The 19,385-nt window shown below is 36.3% G+C and overlaps 1 protein-coding gene across 2 annotated transcripts in view; it reads left to right on the forward strand.

Moving 5' to 3' along the window:
- ATG5 (autophagy related 5) overlaps nucleotides 1-19,385 on the forward strand; it is a 156,337-nt gene that overhangs the window by 37,590 nt on the left and 99,362 nt on the right. For both annotated transcript variants that reach the window (XM_058019474.1, XM_058019473.1), the window contains exon 7: nucleotides 9,134-9,251. In XM_058019474.1, coding sequence (XP_057875457.1) covers nucleotides 9,134-9,251 — 118 coding nt within the window. The remainder of the gene's footprint in view (nucleotides 1-9,133; nucleotides 9,252-19,385) is intronic.

A 19,385-nucleotide genomic window follows, 5' to 3' on the forward strand; every position in this document is an offset into this window, starting at 1 on the left:
CTTTGAAAGTATCTTAATCTTAATTGCACCCTCCAATTACAAATTGGTAGTAACTTTTTAACCAACTGGTATTGTATAAAACTCTTCAACTGTCGTCTTTTCTTTGAATTGTCTTATGATAATGGAGTTGAGTGTAAATAAGTTTGGGAAAGTGTTCATGCTACAAGTTTGAATTTAAGCCATGAGGTTTGAATCCTTGTGGCTCCCTAAACTTTTTCATTAAGGTGGTAACCTTGTAGATTTATATATCATCCTAAATTTGTTAAGAATGTTAGTGTATGTATGCAATTCTTTAAAAATTGCACTTTTTACCTCATCCTTGAATCTTTATTCTTAAGAATATCAATACATTGAGAGGCTGTAATGAAGACAATGAATGAAGCATTAATTAATTTCATTTAAGTCTGTGTACAGTTACTCACAGATCTTATAATTTAATTGCATTGTTCTTTAGTATAATGCTACCTGTCCTCTGATCATTGAAGCTGATCACTTTGCTTTTCCATTTCACATGCTGTAGTCAACACTAAGTGATTTGCCACTTTTATCACATACTGTGTAATGTGGGCAAGTTCTTAGGTTGTGGCAAAAGGGACTTTGCCTACCTGAAGCTTACCTGAGCTGTATTCCCTAGAGATTGGCTCTGGTGTAGTAGCAAAAAAAAAAAAAAAAAAAAAAAAAAAAGTTAGTTGGTGAGCTAATTTCCTCAGAAAAAGGGAAAAGCTGACATGTAATTTTTTCTTCAGAGAAATGAGGGATGTCATCTTCAAGGGTCATTTCTGTGGCTGTGCAGCATAAGCAGTGCCTGTGGAACTAAGCCTAGCTGTCCTATCATGCTGATGCAAAACTCTGCAGAGATGAAAGCCACAGACAGTACCTGTTTTGACTTATCAATATCAGCATTTCACCTTTACTTATTTTAAAATATAATAGGTGAATAAAGCAGGTTAACTTGTGCACAGAATTGAGGATAAGAAAATATAGAAAGTGTTCTGGTTTTGGAAAGTACCAAGGCTTCTATTTGCATTTTCCAGAAGACTAAAAGCAAATTCTCTACAGGTAAATGTGGAATGGAACAGACCTATGAGGAAGCACACTCTAGAAATACAGTATGAATTAGCAAACAATTTTTAAAAAATTTTTTTGTCCTTGATTATAGGAGCTCCTTTTGGTTAATCATTAGTGTAGAAAACTACAGCAATTACTGGATTTAATGGTTTGAAGTAGCTTGAAGAGATTTATTAAGTATTGTATTTTTCACTGCTCTTAAGCAAGCAATGTAGTGTTTGTTTTTGTGGATGTAAATCCATTTCTAAAGTTGTTTGCTTGATAGGTAGTCAGTATTCAATTGCTCAATTTTTAAGTGAGGCTTAGGTCTGCATGTGCACATAAAGCACTGTAGCTGTGAAGAGCACTATTGGTTTGTTGTCCCTGACTCTTCAGATGTCTTGACATGTTACCAGTTACAAATACAAATTCTTTCCTGGGAAGGAAATGTATTACTTTGAGGCCATGCTTTTATTGTAGGTGTGTTTGTCTTTTCAGGGCTCAACAAAACTGCCTCTTGAAGCTGCTTTTTGTGTTCAGTCTCTGCTGTTTCTGGCTCTGTGATGGTTGCCTGCTGTCTGCTCTGTGTGTCTTAAAGTGTTGACTTTCTTCTGCTTCTAGGATCTGTCCAATTCACCTGACATTAAAAATAATGCAAATCCAGTTGTTCAGAGAATACAGTGCTACTTTCCCTGCACAAGAAAATAATTTGAAAGACCAGGGAACAGCCAGAATGTTATTCAGCCATACTTGTTAGGCATTTTGAGTGGTACTTCTGCAACTTTTTGTATGGAATTGGAACTTTTGGCAATACATACTCTTGTTAAAAATGAGCCACAAATGACTCCCTGTCATAGGTCCCACATAGCAGTGGGACCTATGACAAGGAAAGTAAATTATATCCTGGGCTGCTGCAGGATGAGCGTTTTCAGCAGCTTGAGGGAAATGATCCCTCCAGTTCACTCAACACTGGTGAGACCACACCTGGAATCTGGTTTTGGGCAATTCAAGAGACACATGGGGCTATGGGATGAGAGTACCATAAAGGACCACTGAGATGATTGAGGAGCTACTGAATCTAACATCAGAGGTGAAAAAAGACTGTGGGAGCTATGACTGTTCAGTCTAGAGAAGAAAAACTTTAGGGTTGAGGAGATCTCATCAATGTGTATAAATATCTATCTGAACATCAGAAAGTATTTTATGTGCAAAATCAGTGTAAACAACATGAGGCATCTTCACAAACAGTTACAGAAACTTAAGCAATGTCTTCAATTCTGAAGTGTCACAATGCACTCAGGCCATTAAATTTTTAATCAGTTTGCTAAGGGATGCTTTCTAACTACACATATCTTTTTCAGATAACTAGAACATGTGGTAGGACATTAACTTTCAAATGTTTTATATGGTTCTAATTACTCATTTTGTTGCTATTACGTAAAGTTTTTTCTAAAAGATTGTAAGGAAGCATTCTCTGCCAGTTTAAATAATATGGAGAAGAGTGATATTTTAAATGGTTCTTTAATCTTTTTAAGGATGAGCAAGTAATTGCTCTCAACAATGTAAGGGAGAATTAGCTGAAATAGTTGCCATATTTCTCTGTAGGTTTATAATGCTAAACTATTGTTAGTTGTGTACAAAGTTAGCACAGAACTGCAGTTGCTTCATAAGTATGCTCTGTTTAATGAAAGGCATCAAGGAAGACACAAGTTGTTGTCCATGAATGATTAGGAGAATAGTCCTTAACCATTCATGATAAAAAATGGTTCAATATTATTGTCTAGACATAACTATAATAAGCTCTACTACATAAAATTTTAACCTTATTCCAGATGTGTTTATAATTCTAGTTGTGGCTTTAATTTGACTACAGTTTTGGCTAAGATACTAGATAATTTTAGCATTATTACTTGCATCAATTCTTGACATAATACTTGCCACATGTTATGGGGGCTGTTGTTAAGGTCTGTTAAAGCTTCCACCAAGAAAACACATCATGTAATTCATCTTGCTTTTAAACCAGTGATCATTTGTGTTCAGCACCACCTAAATGTTTCTCAGTTTGTGTAATACTGTTAGGAGTGCTTTCAAGAATAACAGAATTTTCACTTGACTTGATGTTGTGATTCCTTGACACGTATGACTGATACCATGATTGCTTCCCTATCTAAGGAGTTTTGCAGAAGTGCCATTATAGAGGCACATATTTAGCATGACCATATTAAAGCAAATGTGCATGCATTCATAGAATCATCTTCAGCTTTAATCTAGTGATAAACTTCTGCACTACTAATTTAGGTGACTGGAGTTAATGTAATTAAATGTATGAAGTGTAGCCTGTTTGTCAAATCTTTTTGTTGTTGTTGTTTCAGGCCTCTTAAGAATAGTAGGGAGTGTAAAATTCCTGTCCATCATAATTAAGATTTTCCATTCAATGAGGAAACCAGAGTCCTTTTTACAACATTTAACTTTAAAAATTCTAATGCAAACTCCAAAACAGGTGAAAGGATTAATTTTTTTCTATAGTTTAAACTCAGGTATATATGTTGTAATTTTTACAACCACTGAAAATGTCTAATTTATTAGATTTAAAATGTAGTATAGGAAAAACAGGTAATTTGATTTAACATATTTGTTGATTTTATAGCTAGTCCTGCAACCCACAGCACATCCTGTCAGTGACTCAATTTTTGTGGTAATTCTGGGTAGGTGTGTTGAGAATGTCTATTCTTCTTTTTGTCTTACGGGTTTTAGTTACGTGTTGGACTTATAAAAGCTTTACTTGCTTCTTTTATTAAAAAAATAATTAATTCTGTTTTATATTGAGTTGTTCTTTTTTCTCTAAACAATGTTGTGATACTGCAGATAAGCAGTTCAAAATTTTGAATTAATAATTAAAAGCAATGCCAGCCTTATTCAAAGCACACAAAATCATAACTAGAACATCTACTTGGTGGACTTTGCAGAGACTAAAGAAATACTAGAAATAGTCTTTTTTTTTTTTTTTTTTGGAATGTTGTTCCAGTCCCAACAAGTTAAAGAGTAAAATAGAAAAATTATCAAAGGTGTAGAATAAAGCAGTGGGTTGTCTGCGAGAAGCCCTCTATTACTTGGAAGATTTGAAGAGGAGAGGAGCAATGATTACAGGATAAAGACATAGCCCATTGTCATGTTTTATGCCTCTTGTAATAGAAGCTCAAAAATATTAATGGAATTTGAAAGGTGACAGATTTCAAATAGATAAAGCAAGATCATTTTTGTGTGTACTTAAGCTTGTTGAGCTGAAAATCATCTTTATGAAAGAGAGGGAAGGGGTTTTTAAAGTTTTTTTAAAAGGAAAGAAACAAAACAAAAAAAACCCATCAACTCCCACCCAGAAACATTGTTGTACCATCTCCACAATTAAATACTCAATGAGTCTGGTCTAATATTAAGCAAAAAGAAATCATCTTGAAATTCCAGCAAAATCCCAAAATTTCAGCACCAGTGGAAGAACAGTATTTCAGATGGGGATTTGCAGTATCTTGCTTTTGGACAAGCATGGTGTTGTGATGGTTCTGTGACTACAGCAACTCATCAGCTTTTCAGTTAGTCACTTTTAAATTGTGCATTGAGATTCTTAATTGAAAACATTTCTACAAGGTAGAAATGTATGGAAAAAATGTATTTTAGCAAATATTTGCATAATTTTATTTTCCTGTTCTTTCTTTTTTATATACAATGACTAGCATTATTGTGCAAACTCTTTTTACTTCTAAAGCTTCTTGGTTGAGTTTAAGCTTAAACAAAATGGTTCTATGAAATTAAGAGAGGTTTTTTTAATGTAAAGTTGTTCATCACAACACAGCACAGACTATGAATTTGACAAGTTACTGAAAATATAATGGCATATGTAGGGAGGTCTCAGCTTTTATCGTTTTAGGTTACCAGCTTATACACATGTGGGGATTGTAAGAACTTCTTTTTTACTTTGTGGGTTCAGTATGCATGGTAACTTTTATTTGTTTGAATATTGAGGAGCAGCTGAGTGTTTAGGCAGAAAAATCCAAATCCCTTCCTCTTGATGAAAATAGTGGTAACTGGGATTTTTCCAGATTAAAACCCAGTGGTTTGTGAGTTATGTTTTTCATTTTAAGATGTATCCTGTGTAAAGTATCTGACTAATTAAATTGTGGATTTCATGCAGTGTTTGATGTTGTGTTGACTCTGAAAAGGACCAGGCAAGCTGACAACTTTTTTTTTTTTTTTTGCCAGGATGATAGGGAGGAAAGAGTTACATTTGTTAGCATAGCATGTGACTGTAAAGATTGTGATCCTGTGAGGCTTTGCACTGCATTAGAGGGCATCTTAAAACTTGCCCTCACCTATAACTCTTCTCAGCGCCAGTGTTCCTGAATAGGTAACTTTAATCTTTCTCACTGTGGTGTAATTTGTTTTCACCCTCACTCTCCTATCATTGTCAGGGCTTAAAATTTCTTTTAAAAAGAGTAAAATCTTCATTTGTTCTGCATTTGTGAGATGTCGGCTGAGTGATTGTCTTCCTATGCTCATATACCTGAAGGCATTTTTTCTGCAGGGATTGGCAATTGCTGATTGACTTTCACCTATTGTATCCTGCAAATGCGTCCAGAATCTTGAACAGCTCACAGCTACATGGAGGCTACACTGTAAAATAAAATAATTTTTAAAATTCCAAATTTCTGTTGAAAGTATGATCATTTTAGCTGGCAAAATGATAGATATTGTATGAACATTTGCTTTAGATCTGGTGTAGATTATTTAAAATCATTATCAGTTATGCAGTGATATCTTTATGGGTTAGATTAGATTTTCTCATGATTGATTAAGCAAATATTTTACAAAACACAACATTATAAAAGCAGCTATTCATGGTGGCTGTTCCTTCATGTCTTGTTCTAGTAAATGGAATCATAGAATAGTTTGGAATGGAGTTGGAAGGGGCCTTTCAAAGGTCATTGAGTCCAACCCACTTGCCATGGGCAGGGCCATCTTGCACTAAACCATGTTGCTCAATGCTCCACCCAGCCTGGCCAGGACTTGCAGGGATGGCAATGCTGGAGTAGAAAGTTGTAGTCAAGCTGGTATTATATTGCTACACGTGAAAAAGGGTGATGGCAAAGTTGTTCTAAAACTATGCTCCTGTATGACCAAGACACTTGGAAAAGTTATCCTGTAAATACTGTGGAATGTAGCATGGGACTTTTCTTTTGATTCTTTTAACGCATAAAGCATCTGCTGCTTGTGAGGGAAGAAGTGTGTAAGCATCTTGGGGTAATGCTCTGCCTGTAGGATTAGGTTTGTGAACCACAGTCTTTGTATAAACAACGGGCAGTTACTTTTATCATTTTAACATTGATGAAGACCAGTGATTTTTATTTACTTTACCACATCTGTGTTGCTTAACACTTAAAATGCAAAACTGAATTCATTTTCTATAATGTTTCATGATAGAAGCTAAGGATATTGTTTGCAGCAGTCAGGAACTATGTGAGAGACTTGAGAAAATACAATTTTGGCTTTTCCCTCTTGGCATTAAATTATTATAGCTAGGGAAAAAATTGTTCTTAATTTATTAATAAATAATGAGAAACTGCAGTACACACTTGGGAAATTCTTATCTTAAAAGTCTGTTGATGATAACAACCTTTGACTACATACTTCCATTTATTTCCACTTCTACTTCAGGTGTTAAACACTTGGGAGTTATGACTGGACTTCTGTGAATATCCAATTATTTTTCAAAAGTAAACCTGATACAAAATTGTTTTGACTAAAACAGTGTTTTAGAGGGACTGGGGTTTTTTTCCTTTTTTTTTTTTTTAATGTTTTGCATGTATATTTGTTCAGCATAATGTGCCAGAATTCACTTTTCTAGTGTGGATCTGTCTGAGGTGGATGCATCCTGCTGGCTGTGTGCTTCCCATCATTTTTCAAATGTTCAGATATTTCATTAGCACTGATGATATCCCCATACTGGTACCCTGAAGACATGGGGAAGTGATGGAGCAGCTAGGAAATGACTTTTGATTATTCTTCATAAGAAAAACTGGGAAAATACTATTTTTCCTTCTTTGAAGACTGTTAGCAAGAAGTAACAAGTAATTGTGTGTCAACAGTTCTGCACTGTACTGCCCTGGAATTACCTCTGAGCTAGAGCACTGCTCAGGCAAAGACTCCCTGCCTGTGAGTGACAGTTGTGTTGTTCTTTACTTGTTTGTTTGAGTGATTGTTTTTTGCCCATAAACCCCCACTGGGAGAGAACATACCTCTTGATATTGAGTTGTTTCTTTTTTTAATTACCATAATAGGATGGCAGATAGTTTCTGAGATGTAGGAAACTAAATTTGAAAGGGGCAATGGCTTGTATTGCTTGTTCCAATTAAAATAATGTGTGAAGAAAGTCTCATTTGCTGGAGCCCACTCATCCTCAATGCAGAGCACATCAGCTGCTTTTGGGAGTTAGCTGCTAGCAGAAAATTGTCAGCAACCATTTGGAGCAAGATTAAAATGTTTGGGTTGGTTGAATATGAGATTTTTAACTTCTCTGCCTGAGGTGGTGGGTTTGGGTGGCAATGTCAGGTTACCAGGAAAAAAAACTTTGCCTATCTTTGCAATGTCAGGTTCTTGCTGGCCCGGAGCTGCTTTTACAGATACCCAAAGAAGAGAGCTACCTTAACAGAACCACAATTCTTAAATAAGTTCTGAAGATCTGATAGAATTCAATTTGGCCTGGGACATCAAGAGCAACAAGAGGAGCTTCTATGGGAATGTCAGGGATAAAGGAAGGCTAGAAAAATTGTGAGCCCTCTCCAGAAGAAATGGGTCACCTGTTTACCCAGAACGTGGGGGTATTCAGTGTCTTTTTGCCTCATTCTTCACCAGCAAATATTCCAGCCAGACTGCCCAAGTCCCAGAAGGGAAAAGGAAGAGACTGGGAGAATAAAGAACTGCCCACTCTAGAAGATCAGATCCAAGAACAGCTAAGGAATCTGAAGGTGCACAAGTCTGTGGGACTGGGTGAGAGAAACCCCAAAATAACTTGAGGAAAGTGACACGTGAAGTGGCTAAGCCACCATCCATCATATTTGAGAAGTTGTGGCAGTCCAGTGAAGTTCCTACTGAAATGTAACCCCATTTTTTAAAAAGGGAAAATAAGGAGGACCTGGGGAACTACAGGCCCCAGTCAGTCTAACTTTAGTGCCCAACAAAGATCATGGAGAAATCGTGCTGGAAACTGTGCTAATGCATGTGGGGAATAAGGAGTTCTGCTTGATCTGCCTGGAGAAGAGAATGCTCCAAAGAGACCTCCCAGTACCTAAAGGTGCCCTCAAGAGAGCTGGGGAGGAACTTTTTTCAGGGTCATGTGATGATGGGAGAAAGGGAATGGCTTTAAACTGAAAGATATGTAGTTGAAGTAATTTGGGATTCCTTTGCATATCTGCAGCAGAAGTGGGCCATATATGTTCTTTACATATGACTGATTCCTTAAGTGGGTAGAAGATTATTGGTTGTCTGTCAAAGCACAACATTTACTTGTGTAAGTTGGTAGTGGTTCTTGCAGCTGAAATAGTTTGAAATTTTTGATATTAGAAAAACTGAGAAAAAAATCACCTGTTGATCTGTAAGGGTAAAGTATAGCTTTGGCTTGGCAAAATATATAAGGATATGTTGAACTTCTAAGTTTGTGCTCACTGCTTGTTTTTTTTTTTTAAGTTAAGGATATATTAAAATGGTTTTTGTTAAAGCAGATTGTATTCCCATAACAGAAGATTTGGGGCTTTAAAAAAATAATTAACACTGTTGTATCCATGACACTATCTATGAATTATCTTCACAGTTTTTATGGAGTGACAGCTTATTTGTAATTGTTAATTAACAAAAACTTCCCTGCATTTCATGATCTGAATGAAATGCAAGGCGTGAGGCAGGGGGAATGTGGAAATACCAGATGTTTCTTCTGGTGCAACCTTTAGTTCTGTCCTATTGTGTACCTGTCTGAAGTGCTCATACTACATATTTGCATGGTCCTTTAATTGTTTGGTTTGATTATTTTTTATTGAAACAGGCAACAACAGAGAGACCTTTTATACAGAAGCTATTTCGACCAATTGCTTCAGGAGGACAGTTGCATACTTTGGGAGACCTGCTAAAAGATGTGTGTCCTAGTGCTATCACCACTGAAGGTACTGCAGAAATAACTTTTTGTCCCATAAGATAATTCTTTTTCTGTTGATTTATTGGGTTTTATGGTAGAGGGGTTTTTTTTGTTTTGTTTTGTGTTTTTGTTGGGTTGTTTTTTTTAATATGACTATTTTGGAGAGAGAACTAAAATGTCAGTACCAGAGTTTCAGATTTCATTCATTCCTGGCTCTTTACTGTGCCCTGCATGGTTTCAAGAAGGTAAGATTGAGTCCTTAGTCACTCCTAAAGAATTAATCTCTAGAAATTTTATTCTGAAATTCCTGTACTCTTTTGCTGTTATGATGGTCATAGTAGGAATATCTACATTATTTTCTGCACTTTAAAAAAATTAGGAAAGTGTCAGCACATTTTAAGTTACCTTTAATTTTGTATTCCAAAAACTTTTTATATGTAAAATTCCAAAACTGATAGAAATTGCAGATGTTTTCAGAATGCTTTTTTTTTGTTCTTGCAGTCCAACCTTCTAAAATGTTCCAGTAAGAGATTTTTACAAGTATATAATAGTTTATTTATGATTACAAATTGGTATTGTGTGAGCAATCAGTGTAACATTATTTCATACAATAGCATTTGTTGATCTGCACTTATTCAGGGAATAGGATTTTTTGGATGTAATTTTAGTCTCGAAGCTTACAAGTATTGTAACTATGATACACGTTTTGGGGGGGATAAATGTAACAGTTATGTACTCTGCAAATTAAGATCAAAATTATTTAATGCAAAAGGTTTTTAATTTGTTCTTGCTGTTACCTTACCTGTAAATGAGGAACTTAAGAGAAATGTGTGATATTCTAGAGAAAATCTTGGCACAGAATTTACTGGTGTAGTATCAGCATCTTTAACAGCGAAGCACTGAATTGGAAATCAGTATAAAATTCTGCAAGATTTTGTTGTACACAGAAGTTGCTTCATTCAAAATTAAACAGTCGTCACAGATTTCTCCCAGTATCAGGATCTTAGAAATTCACTGAAATATCAAAGTACATTTTTTTTTACCCTTGTTTAATACTTGTTAACATATGAGAACAATTTCCAAAAATAGCAGAAGGTAAGAAAAATATGGAGTATTGCTAACCATGTGTCCATTTTTCATAAAGCTCTTTTAAATTTTGGAGCATTATTTTAAGTAATGCTTTCTACTAACTGTCCAGAAGATAAAGGGAGATACCAATGGATACATGAATGTTAGCACCAGCAAGTTTAACCATCTTTAAGTACTTAACCGTCAGTATCATACACACCCTACTGGAAAGGTACAGAGGGAATTTTAAAAAATCATCGAGAAGGATGGATACATTTTAACGTGAAAGGCAGTTGAGCACAAATTAAAGAAACTCATAAGCATTTATGCACAAGTTATTCCAGGATTTAAGGGATGACAGTTTTTATATAGATTTGCCAAAGCTGCAGATGGTGAGTGTGCTAGTTAACTGCCCTTATTGAAAGTGTGAATGTAATACAATTCTATCTGAATAGAAGTGATGATGCTTCCCATCAGTAGGCCTTCTTTTCAGATGTTGACAAAAGCACCAATCTTGGACAGCAGAACAGAAACAGGCTGTGCTATTTGCTTGCTTTGTTTTTGTTAAAAGCTAAAAAAGCTTGCATTTATTCAACTTGGACAAAAAAAATGTTGGAAAAAGAGAAAGTAGGTACTGTTCTTACACATAAAAGGAGGGATGTGAAATTCAGTGGGTTTTGGAGTGTTGGAATGTGCTTCTCTGTTACTGTATACATCTGTTTAACTTTGGCCCAGTTTTCACTGAGCAACTTGCAAACTTCAGAGTTTAATAGATCTGGTCCCTCAGATGGGTGTGAGCTATCCAGAACTCGGCACATTTTCTCCTGTAACACAGCTTTGTGTTGCAGTGTCCTTCAGTTGTTCCTCCTGTGTTGTGAGCATTCTCCCCTTCTGGTGTGCTGGAGAGCTGGGGAAGCTGTCTGAGCTAAATGCAGAAAACAGCCTGGGCTTCTGAGATGTGGGGGTAGGCTGATACACAGAGCCAGTGAAGGGGGGGTAAGAGTCTAAGCAAGTAATTTAGAAGAAAATGACAGATCTGGGAATCATTAAATGTGATTGGGAGAGTGACTGTAAACAGTGTGGCAGAATGAAACAGATTGGGGCAAAAGCCAAAACCTGACATAATAAATGTGAACACCTGGACAAAGTAAGTGGGGTAGGAGATGATAAAAGGATGAGAGAGAAAAAGAATCATGTTGCTTGTGGAGCATGCACAGAGCTTGTGCAAGGCATCTGTGAAAGGATGGTGAGTAGATATCCTGCTGGCCAGGTGATTGAGAGGGGATTTGGAGAAGCAAATTGAATCAGAAGATGAAAAGAAAGGTAGGTTGTGCTGGCAGAATGACAAGCTGCAGGTGAAGAGGTGGTCGGGTGGAGCTGGGGATTGTCAGATAAAGGACTGAGGAAAGCCTGTTCAGGGTTTGCTGTACTGGAGACAGGAATACAAAGCAGAAATTTAGGCATGGCAACATGGAAAGACAAAAAGGAAGAAACAGAATTAGAACAAGACAGAGGGATGATCAAGAAAGGTTCAGGCATAGAGGGGAGTGACCTGAAAAGATGGATGCCCATGACAGATGTGATTCTTACTGCTAAGCATCATGGGCAGGGAAGGACAGTGCTGGTTTAGGCTTGACTGCTGAGGTCATCATACTCTGTTCACTGATTATTCAATTTAACCAAGAAGTGAATGTGGTTATTCTCTTGCTTGACTAAATCCACTCATTCATTATTCAAATGTAATGTGCACTATATTAAGTGTTCATGCTCTAATATAACTTTGAGCTATTAAAAAACCAACTAACTCACCAGAATGTTCAGTGCCATTTTTGAGTTTTGCCTGTAGAAATATTAGCAGCCATAATGAGGAAAAGCATCACCCTTTTCCACCAAGTAAACTCCTGAGGCTGCAGTACCACAGCACATCTGTGCTATTGAAGTCTCCATGAAACTCATCCAGTAAAATAATTTTCTCTCTGATGCTGGATCACTGAGAATTTGACAAATTTGCTATGTCAACAGATGTTCCATTAGTTCAAAATACAGAGGAGATATGGGTTTGGGAGAGTTTAATTTACAAGCATGTTTTGGAAACATAGGATACCACACCTAAAGTTTTTACTTCTGAAGCAGTTGTCTCCATTTGAAGTTGAATACTTGAAGTTTAGAAGGTGTCAGAGCTGTAGACTGGCTGTACAATCATAATTTCTTCACATACTTATATTTACATTCTGTTTATAATCTCTGCCTCTCATCTCTCTTTGTCTTCTTTGAGACTGTTGTCTTCCTGCCCAGGCTGCGTGTGTTTTAGCGTCAGGTGTGTGGAATGAAAAATCACAATCCTGATTCTTGAAGGAATAAATCAAGAATGAATGTGCTTCAAGAAGTATTATAATTTAGGCAGCTAAATACTGCCTTTGAGAACAGAATTTAGTTCTTTTTTCCCTCGGAGAATTCATTCATATGTAATAGCAGGCAAGCTGAGTGTTACAAATCCACACATTTTATAGAGAGGAGCATCAGAAAAATCCAGTGATCAGCATGAGTGTTCTGCTGAACAGTTTGCTTGCTTGTGCTTGAAATCAGTGAGAGCTCTGGGCCTCTGAGTGTGCAAACCCTAGACACTTTCTGAAGTAAAGTTTAGGCCTCTCATAACTATTCTTTTGTCCCGTCCTCCAAAAAACTTATATTTCTGGCTATAATATCGCTTTGACTTCAATTTGTGATCTCTAAAATGATGATAATTCAGGAAACTTGTTAAAATGAAAAAGGAAAAATAGATTGTAGTCAGACATTAAAAATTGTCCTCTTTGGACCTTACTTACTGTCTTCTAGTATTTTTCTTGTAAACTTGTATGTTTTGTCTTAATCTACACTTTATTCTAGTGGAGACATTAAAATAATATTGTAACAAACCAGAATATATTATCAAAGGTTTATTAGAAAATAATTTTTAAAATTTCATGTCTGGATTTTCAAACTATTCAAATCTAAACTACCAAAGTTTAGATTTACTTAATTTTTCTGAACAAAGGAAATTAAAGTAGTATCTCATGAAAAGTATGCTTAAAGATATAATAGATACTGGATAAGCAGGTTTCTAAAATCTTTTTAATCTTCTTTTCAAAGCCATTTAGATAATTTTCCAATTAACCTCCCTCTTTAGTGAATTGATTCTGTGCTGACATTAACTGCATCCTTTCTTCAGTGCAACACAATCAATATGAGTTTTTTTTCTCCATCTGTTGACTTTTTTTCCCCCTTTTCCTCTTTGGTTTTCTCTTTTCCAATGACTTTTCATTCAACTGGAAGCTTCACGGTGATTGTGGTGGTCGCTTGTCTGTGGTGGCATCCGTAGTGAGCTTTGTGCCGTGGGAACCCAGGGAATTTATGGTTTTCAGACTCAGCATTTGTAGCTGTATATTGAGCTGTTCCTGCTGCCAGATTCTTAGGGACCACCACAAGAAGAGGGGAGGGAAGGGTTTCAAGAACCACCCACAGTGTCTATATGCCTTTGCTTTAGGAAGCATGGATATAATTAAGTCTTCCTTTTAACTCTGCTGAGAAAAATGTTTCAATGAAAAAATGTATTTATATATATATGTGGATTGAATATATGCATTGGTTACCAACTGTTGAGAACACGGTGTAAAGAGCACTGTCAAAAGAACAGGTTGAATAATGACATTAAAAGATTGATAGTGAAAATGGTCTTTGTAAAATGCTGTGTCAATATTATTTTGGACTGTTGTAGACTGCAGGTAGCTGTTTAGAATACTGTATTTTATTTAAATTAGCTTATGAAACTATTTATTCAAGGCTTTTATTGTTCATTGAAGTGCTGTAAAAAATCAAAACTTTGAACTGTTATTATCCCAACCCTGTGTCTCCTCAAACTGGTTCTTTATTCAATTTTATATATACACATAATCATATTTTTAAAAAAATATGTATGTGTGTCTGTAAATTTTTTTTCTGCTTAATAAGTTCTGTACAGTGCTTACCTTTCTGCTAAATAGTTTCATCTGATTAAGCTGTTAATAAGAGAAAAACTGGTTGACCAAAGACTTTGTTATGGGTGTTGTTATAGCAAAAGCAAAGAGTGGCTTTTGTTTAGAGTCCATCCTCTAACTCTTCAGATTTCAAGGAGCATTGGCTTTATCTTCCCTTGTCCTCCATCACTGCAGTGGAGTTGGAGCAGTGTGCACAGTAGTTGGGAACCCGTTTGTCAAAATATGTATCAGGCATTTCAAGCATTAGGAGTAATGGTCAGAAAGTGTAAAGAAAAGCAGTGGAATTAGAACAAGCACTAAGAAGCCAGTGTAGTTCTTAAAACTATTGGCAATTGCATTAATTGTCTTGACTATAAAGGATACCCTGTTTTTCTAAAGCAACAAGGAGAATGCCTGTCTTTGTTAGTAGCAAACATAGAATGATTTGGTTTGGAAGGGATCTTAAAGCTCCTGTATTTCCATCTCCTCTGCCATGGGCAGGGGCACCTTCCACTATCCCAGGTTGCTCAAGGCCCCATCCAGCCTGGCTTGGAACACTTGCAGGGATGGGGCAGCCACAGCTTCTCTGCACAACGTCTGCCAGGGTCTCGCCACCTGCTAAGTAAGGAGTTAATTCCTAATATCAAATTTAAACCTGCCCTCTTTCAGTTTAAAGCCATTTCCCTTTTTTCTATCACTTTCTCTCCACCTCTCTTGTAGGCCTCCTTTAGGTAGTGGAAACATTTAAGAATTCTAAGAATAATGATATGTTCAGAGAACCTTCAAGGAAGACGCACTTATTTTCACTTTGTATTACTCCTCCTGCAGTACTGTGCAATACTTTCTTCTAGAAGGCTAGGTTAGAGCAGATATAATATAACCCTCTCTGATTTTGTGTCTGAGTAAGTATTTAGGCAGCAAGTGTGTTAAATCATCTGTTTTCTCATTAGCTGAATATTTATTCTTTTTACATGGTTCCTGTTTAGCTGCTTCATAGGCAGTGGTTGTGGTTATGTGGCAACAGAAACAGTAAGACCAGGTCACCACCTTCCAGTGAACAGTGATGCATTTCATTTGTTTCAGTTTTTTTCTTTGTTCTGGTCTTCCTGTGTTGACATAAAGTTTGAGAAGTAGTGAAATCCTTCTTGTCATGTTTAATAAATATTAAAATCAGTATTTTCAAACTAATCCAATAATCACTTCTTCTGTATTGTAGCCTGCTGTAGTCTTTCTTTAAGGCATGTTATATTTTTGTGTTTAGTTACTGAACTGTATTTTATCAATTACACAGCAGTTCATAAATCAAAGTCACCTCAGTCTGAAATTTTACTATGGATAAACCTATATTATGTATTAGTATATTTTTATTTACTGTATTTCCATAATTATTGTTTCATTCAGTTCGTCTAAAGACTGCATACAACTGAAATCAAATTTGGGAGCTGTGTAGTAATATAGATATACTTAGCTTGCTATTCATGGACTACTATTCCTGACTGTCTAGAGTTTTTGGAAATCCTTCCTGGAAGATAGGCAATTTAATTTCAATTTTCAGTCTTTAAAACATAGCAAGTTCTGTTTGAATATATTAAACTATATCAATAGAAACTATTAAATATAAAATCAACTATTAAATATATATTCTGTTTGAATATAGTAAACTGTGTTTAGTTTTCAGTTGAGATTACCCTCTGTTGGAGGAGCATGTATGTATCTGTTTTAGGTTTGCTTCTCCCTAGTAGTTCATACTCCAATCTGAGGCAAGCTGGTCAGTTGGGTTTTTGGGCAGTGTCTCATTATATTTCATCCTGATAGCAGCATCAAGAAAGAAGGGTACTTACTTTTCAGTTCTCTTTTCAACTTGCATTGACCTATCTTATTTTCTGTTCTGTCAATGTCTCTTCTTTTTCCTGCTTATGTTCCTTCATCATCTATTCCAGTAATAGCTCTTGCTGTCCTTTGTTACTCTTTTAGTATCTGCTTTTGGAACCTCTAAAGCTAGCTTTCTTTTGACTAAGCTCACTGTCGTTTATATAACTAATTTTGCAGAGTTTCAGACCTTAGCTGATTTCCTAACAGGAATAGATCTTGTTCTCTGGGGTAGTAATTAGTCAACAGTCACTTCTGCTCTGTTAGTTTTTTCTTTTTGCTTTCTGTCTTTTTCTCCTGTGATATTCTATTATCTAGACTTTAGTTTTCTAGAGTTTACTAGCAAATTTCGGTATCACTGGATACAAAAATCTAAAATATTGGGACACCTAGGGCCTGTGCCTCTCTATCAGCATTCTTCCATTTCCCAATTTCTCTTGCATTTCATTTGCCCTCCAAGATGACCAGTGTCCTGGTTAGTTACTCAGGAAAGTCAGAATAAAGTTGTCCAGTGTTGCCCTTCTCATTCACTGTTTTACACTCTTGAAACTTTACATATATCCTTTCCAGCCAACAGTCCAAAATCCTTCAGCTTTGCTTCTCATAGGCTGTGCATCATGTAGTTTTGAATCTAGGCTCATGACAGATGACTTTTTTATTTTAATATGAAACACGCATTCATGAGTGTTTAGTATCAGGGTTAGGATCTGGTTATTCTGATTATTCATGCTGCAGCCTATAAACTCATGGTCTGATCTTTTTTCCTATGCTTGTGGATGCCACTTGCACAGACAAAAGTTGGTTCTTTAATTGGACAGTTCTTGTGTGGTGAAGTGCAATTGTCTGCAGTAGTTGCAAGAAGTTCAGAAAATTAGGCAGTTATTTAAATAACTTCAGAGTTATTGCTATTTGTGGGAAGGTTTCGTGGATTTTCCAGGAACATGCTAAGATAAAGCTTGATATTACTTATGGTCTCTTACACTGTGTTGTTGTAGTTTCTATGCAGGTAAGGAAGAGAGGGTGTTAAGATCATGTTGTTGCCTGCAACTATATCATGAGATCTCACACCAGATATGATAGAACATGTTACTTATGGATATTCTTTCTCAAACTGATGAATAACAAAATTATCCACCCCTGAAAGAGATAGTACCATGGCTACTCTCCCCTACTGTCTAAAATTCTCAGTTTTACTTACATTAGTTGGATTACACCACCTGCCTTCAGCAACACTGTTGTTTATGACAGATAATTAAATTAAGTGTTATCTATCTGCTTCAAGGAAGTCTTGCTGTGTTTCCCTGGGATTTTCTGTATTTGGTGATAGCATTCCTGTTGCTAATTAAAGGGTCTTTGTTTCCAGAAGTAATTCCATTTCTGAATGTCAGCGTTTATCAAATTGGGAAAAAAAAAAAGTAAATAATTAACAACTATTGGAAAAAAATATTTTGGTTAGTGCACATTTATGAAGTTCCTGTAAATGAACATCCTAACACTGTAAACAGTTCATTTAGAAATAGTGACTCATCTTATTAGGAGAAAGGGAGGAACACAGTATGATCTTACATAACTACAAAGCAGCAAGAGGAAACAGTGTTGAGTTCAACAGAATGCTTTGAAGAAGCAAAGGGTTAAAATGATAGAAAACAGAGTTCTAGGGAGGGAAGGACTTTTCCTCTTCCCCACCAGAAATTTAAGACATTATTGGGCATAATGCAAAGATAAAAATGGTGTAATGCAAAAGAAAGCAGTTTTCTTGCACTGCTATCATGTCTAAACAATTCTGGATACAATTTTAATTTACAAGTGTTGTTGAAGTCTTCATAAAACTTGTTTTGATTTTTGTCTCATGCTTCCTTGAAGGCTCAAATGGTAAACATTTGGACATAATGACGCAAACAGTAGGCTATCAATCATTCCCAGTTTTCACAGCATTGTTGTTCATTCAGAAAAGCTGCATGAACTGACCTCTTTCTAAAGCAGTGTCATTAGTTCTTTCAGAAATAAAACAAGGATCAAAAAGACTTTCAGGATTTTTCTCTTAAGACTTGCTGTACTGAATGATTTTGGAAAATTAGGGATCAACTGTTTTCAATTAACTCTCAGCTTTTTTTAATGTATAATGTATGAGAGACTACATATTAATTGTTTTTGTTCTCTCTCAGTTTTTTAAGCATTGACTTCCAGTAAATTAGTTAAACAGAAAATTGAATTTAGATTAGATTTGCCATGTAGACTCCTAATTTTGATACAAATGAGAAATTGTGCAACAGAAGGAGGTAAATTTATGCAGTGTGAATGTCTTTGGATAGACATGAAATATGACTGGGCTTGCTGTGCCTGAGGTCAGAATTAGCTTGACGTGGGGCTTACTGTGGGAATTGGAGCAGCACAGCACTATCCCATTCCTTGCTGCTCCTGTGGTGAGCAAACTGAGGAAGTCTTTGCTCCCTGTGCCTGACTAGTAAGTCTGATTGCATATGCTGTCTCAGACTGGTCTGCTTTTCAATGTTGTGGAGGTAAAGTGTTGAAATACTTTCCCAGGCCACCTAAATTTAAAAATACAACAAGTCCTGAGCAGTTCTAGACACTTTATTAGCCACACTTCCATCCCACGTGGCTATGAGAGTGCTGTGAAGGGTTAGTGGTCTTGTAGAGTGTGGGTGTACTAGAAGATGGTTAAAAGCTCACTAGTGATACGAGTTCAGTCCACTGTCTGCTCCACTGTGGGAGTCATCCCCTGGCCACAGCTGAGCTTCAGCCACTGCTTGAGCTACTCCGCCCTCCTTGTGTCCTTGTCTCAGTGGTGCTTTCCGTCCTGGAGGAGGTCATCCTGTACTTCTCCTTTCTGCTGTGACTCATTCTTAGTGCCTGTTATCTTTTCCTAACTAGGCCATCTGCTTGGATTATCCTGCATCTGACTTGCATCTTACTGCCGACTTTTTGGTTTTAGGGTTTTTTTGAAGCCCACAAACACCTACCTGCCCCAGTTGCCTTTTTTTAAGTTGAAGTGGAAACTTCTTGTTCTGTGTTCAAGTTGCATACCTTTTGGTTTAGTAGTCTTTTTTAATCAACTGGGGTGGAAGTCCAGAGTTTGGCTTGAGATTATAGAATTAATAGTCATGACTACACAATTCATTAATATAGATTTAATTTGTCATGACCACATGAAAAGGTGCAGATAATCTGAGAATATCATGGCAGTTGTGCTTCTTGTTAGCCATCTTCATTTC

This window comes from Melospiza georgiana, chromosome 3 (genome assembly GCF_028018845.1).
Source record: "Melospiza georgiana isolate bMelGeo1 chromosome 3, bMelGeo1.pri, whole genome shotgun sequence".
In the NCBI taxonomy this organism is placed as follows: domain Eukaryota; kingdom Metazoa; phylum Chordata; class Aves; order Passeriformes; family Passerellidae; genus Melospiza; species Melospiza georgiana.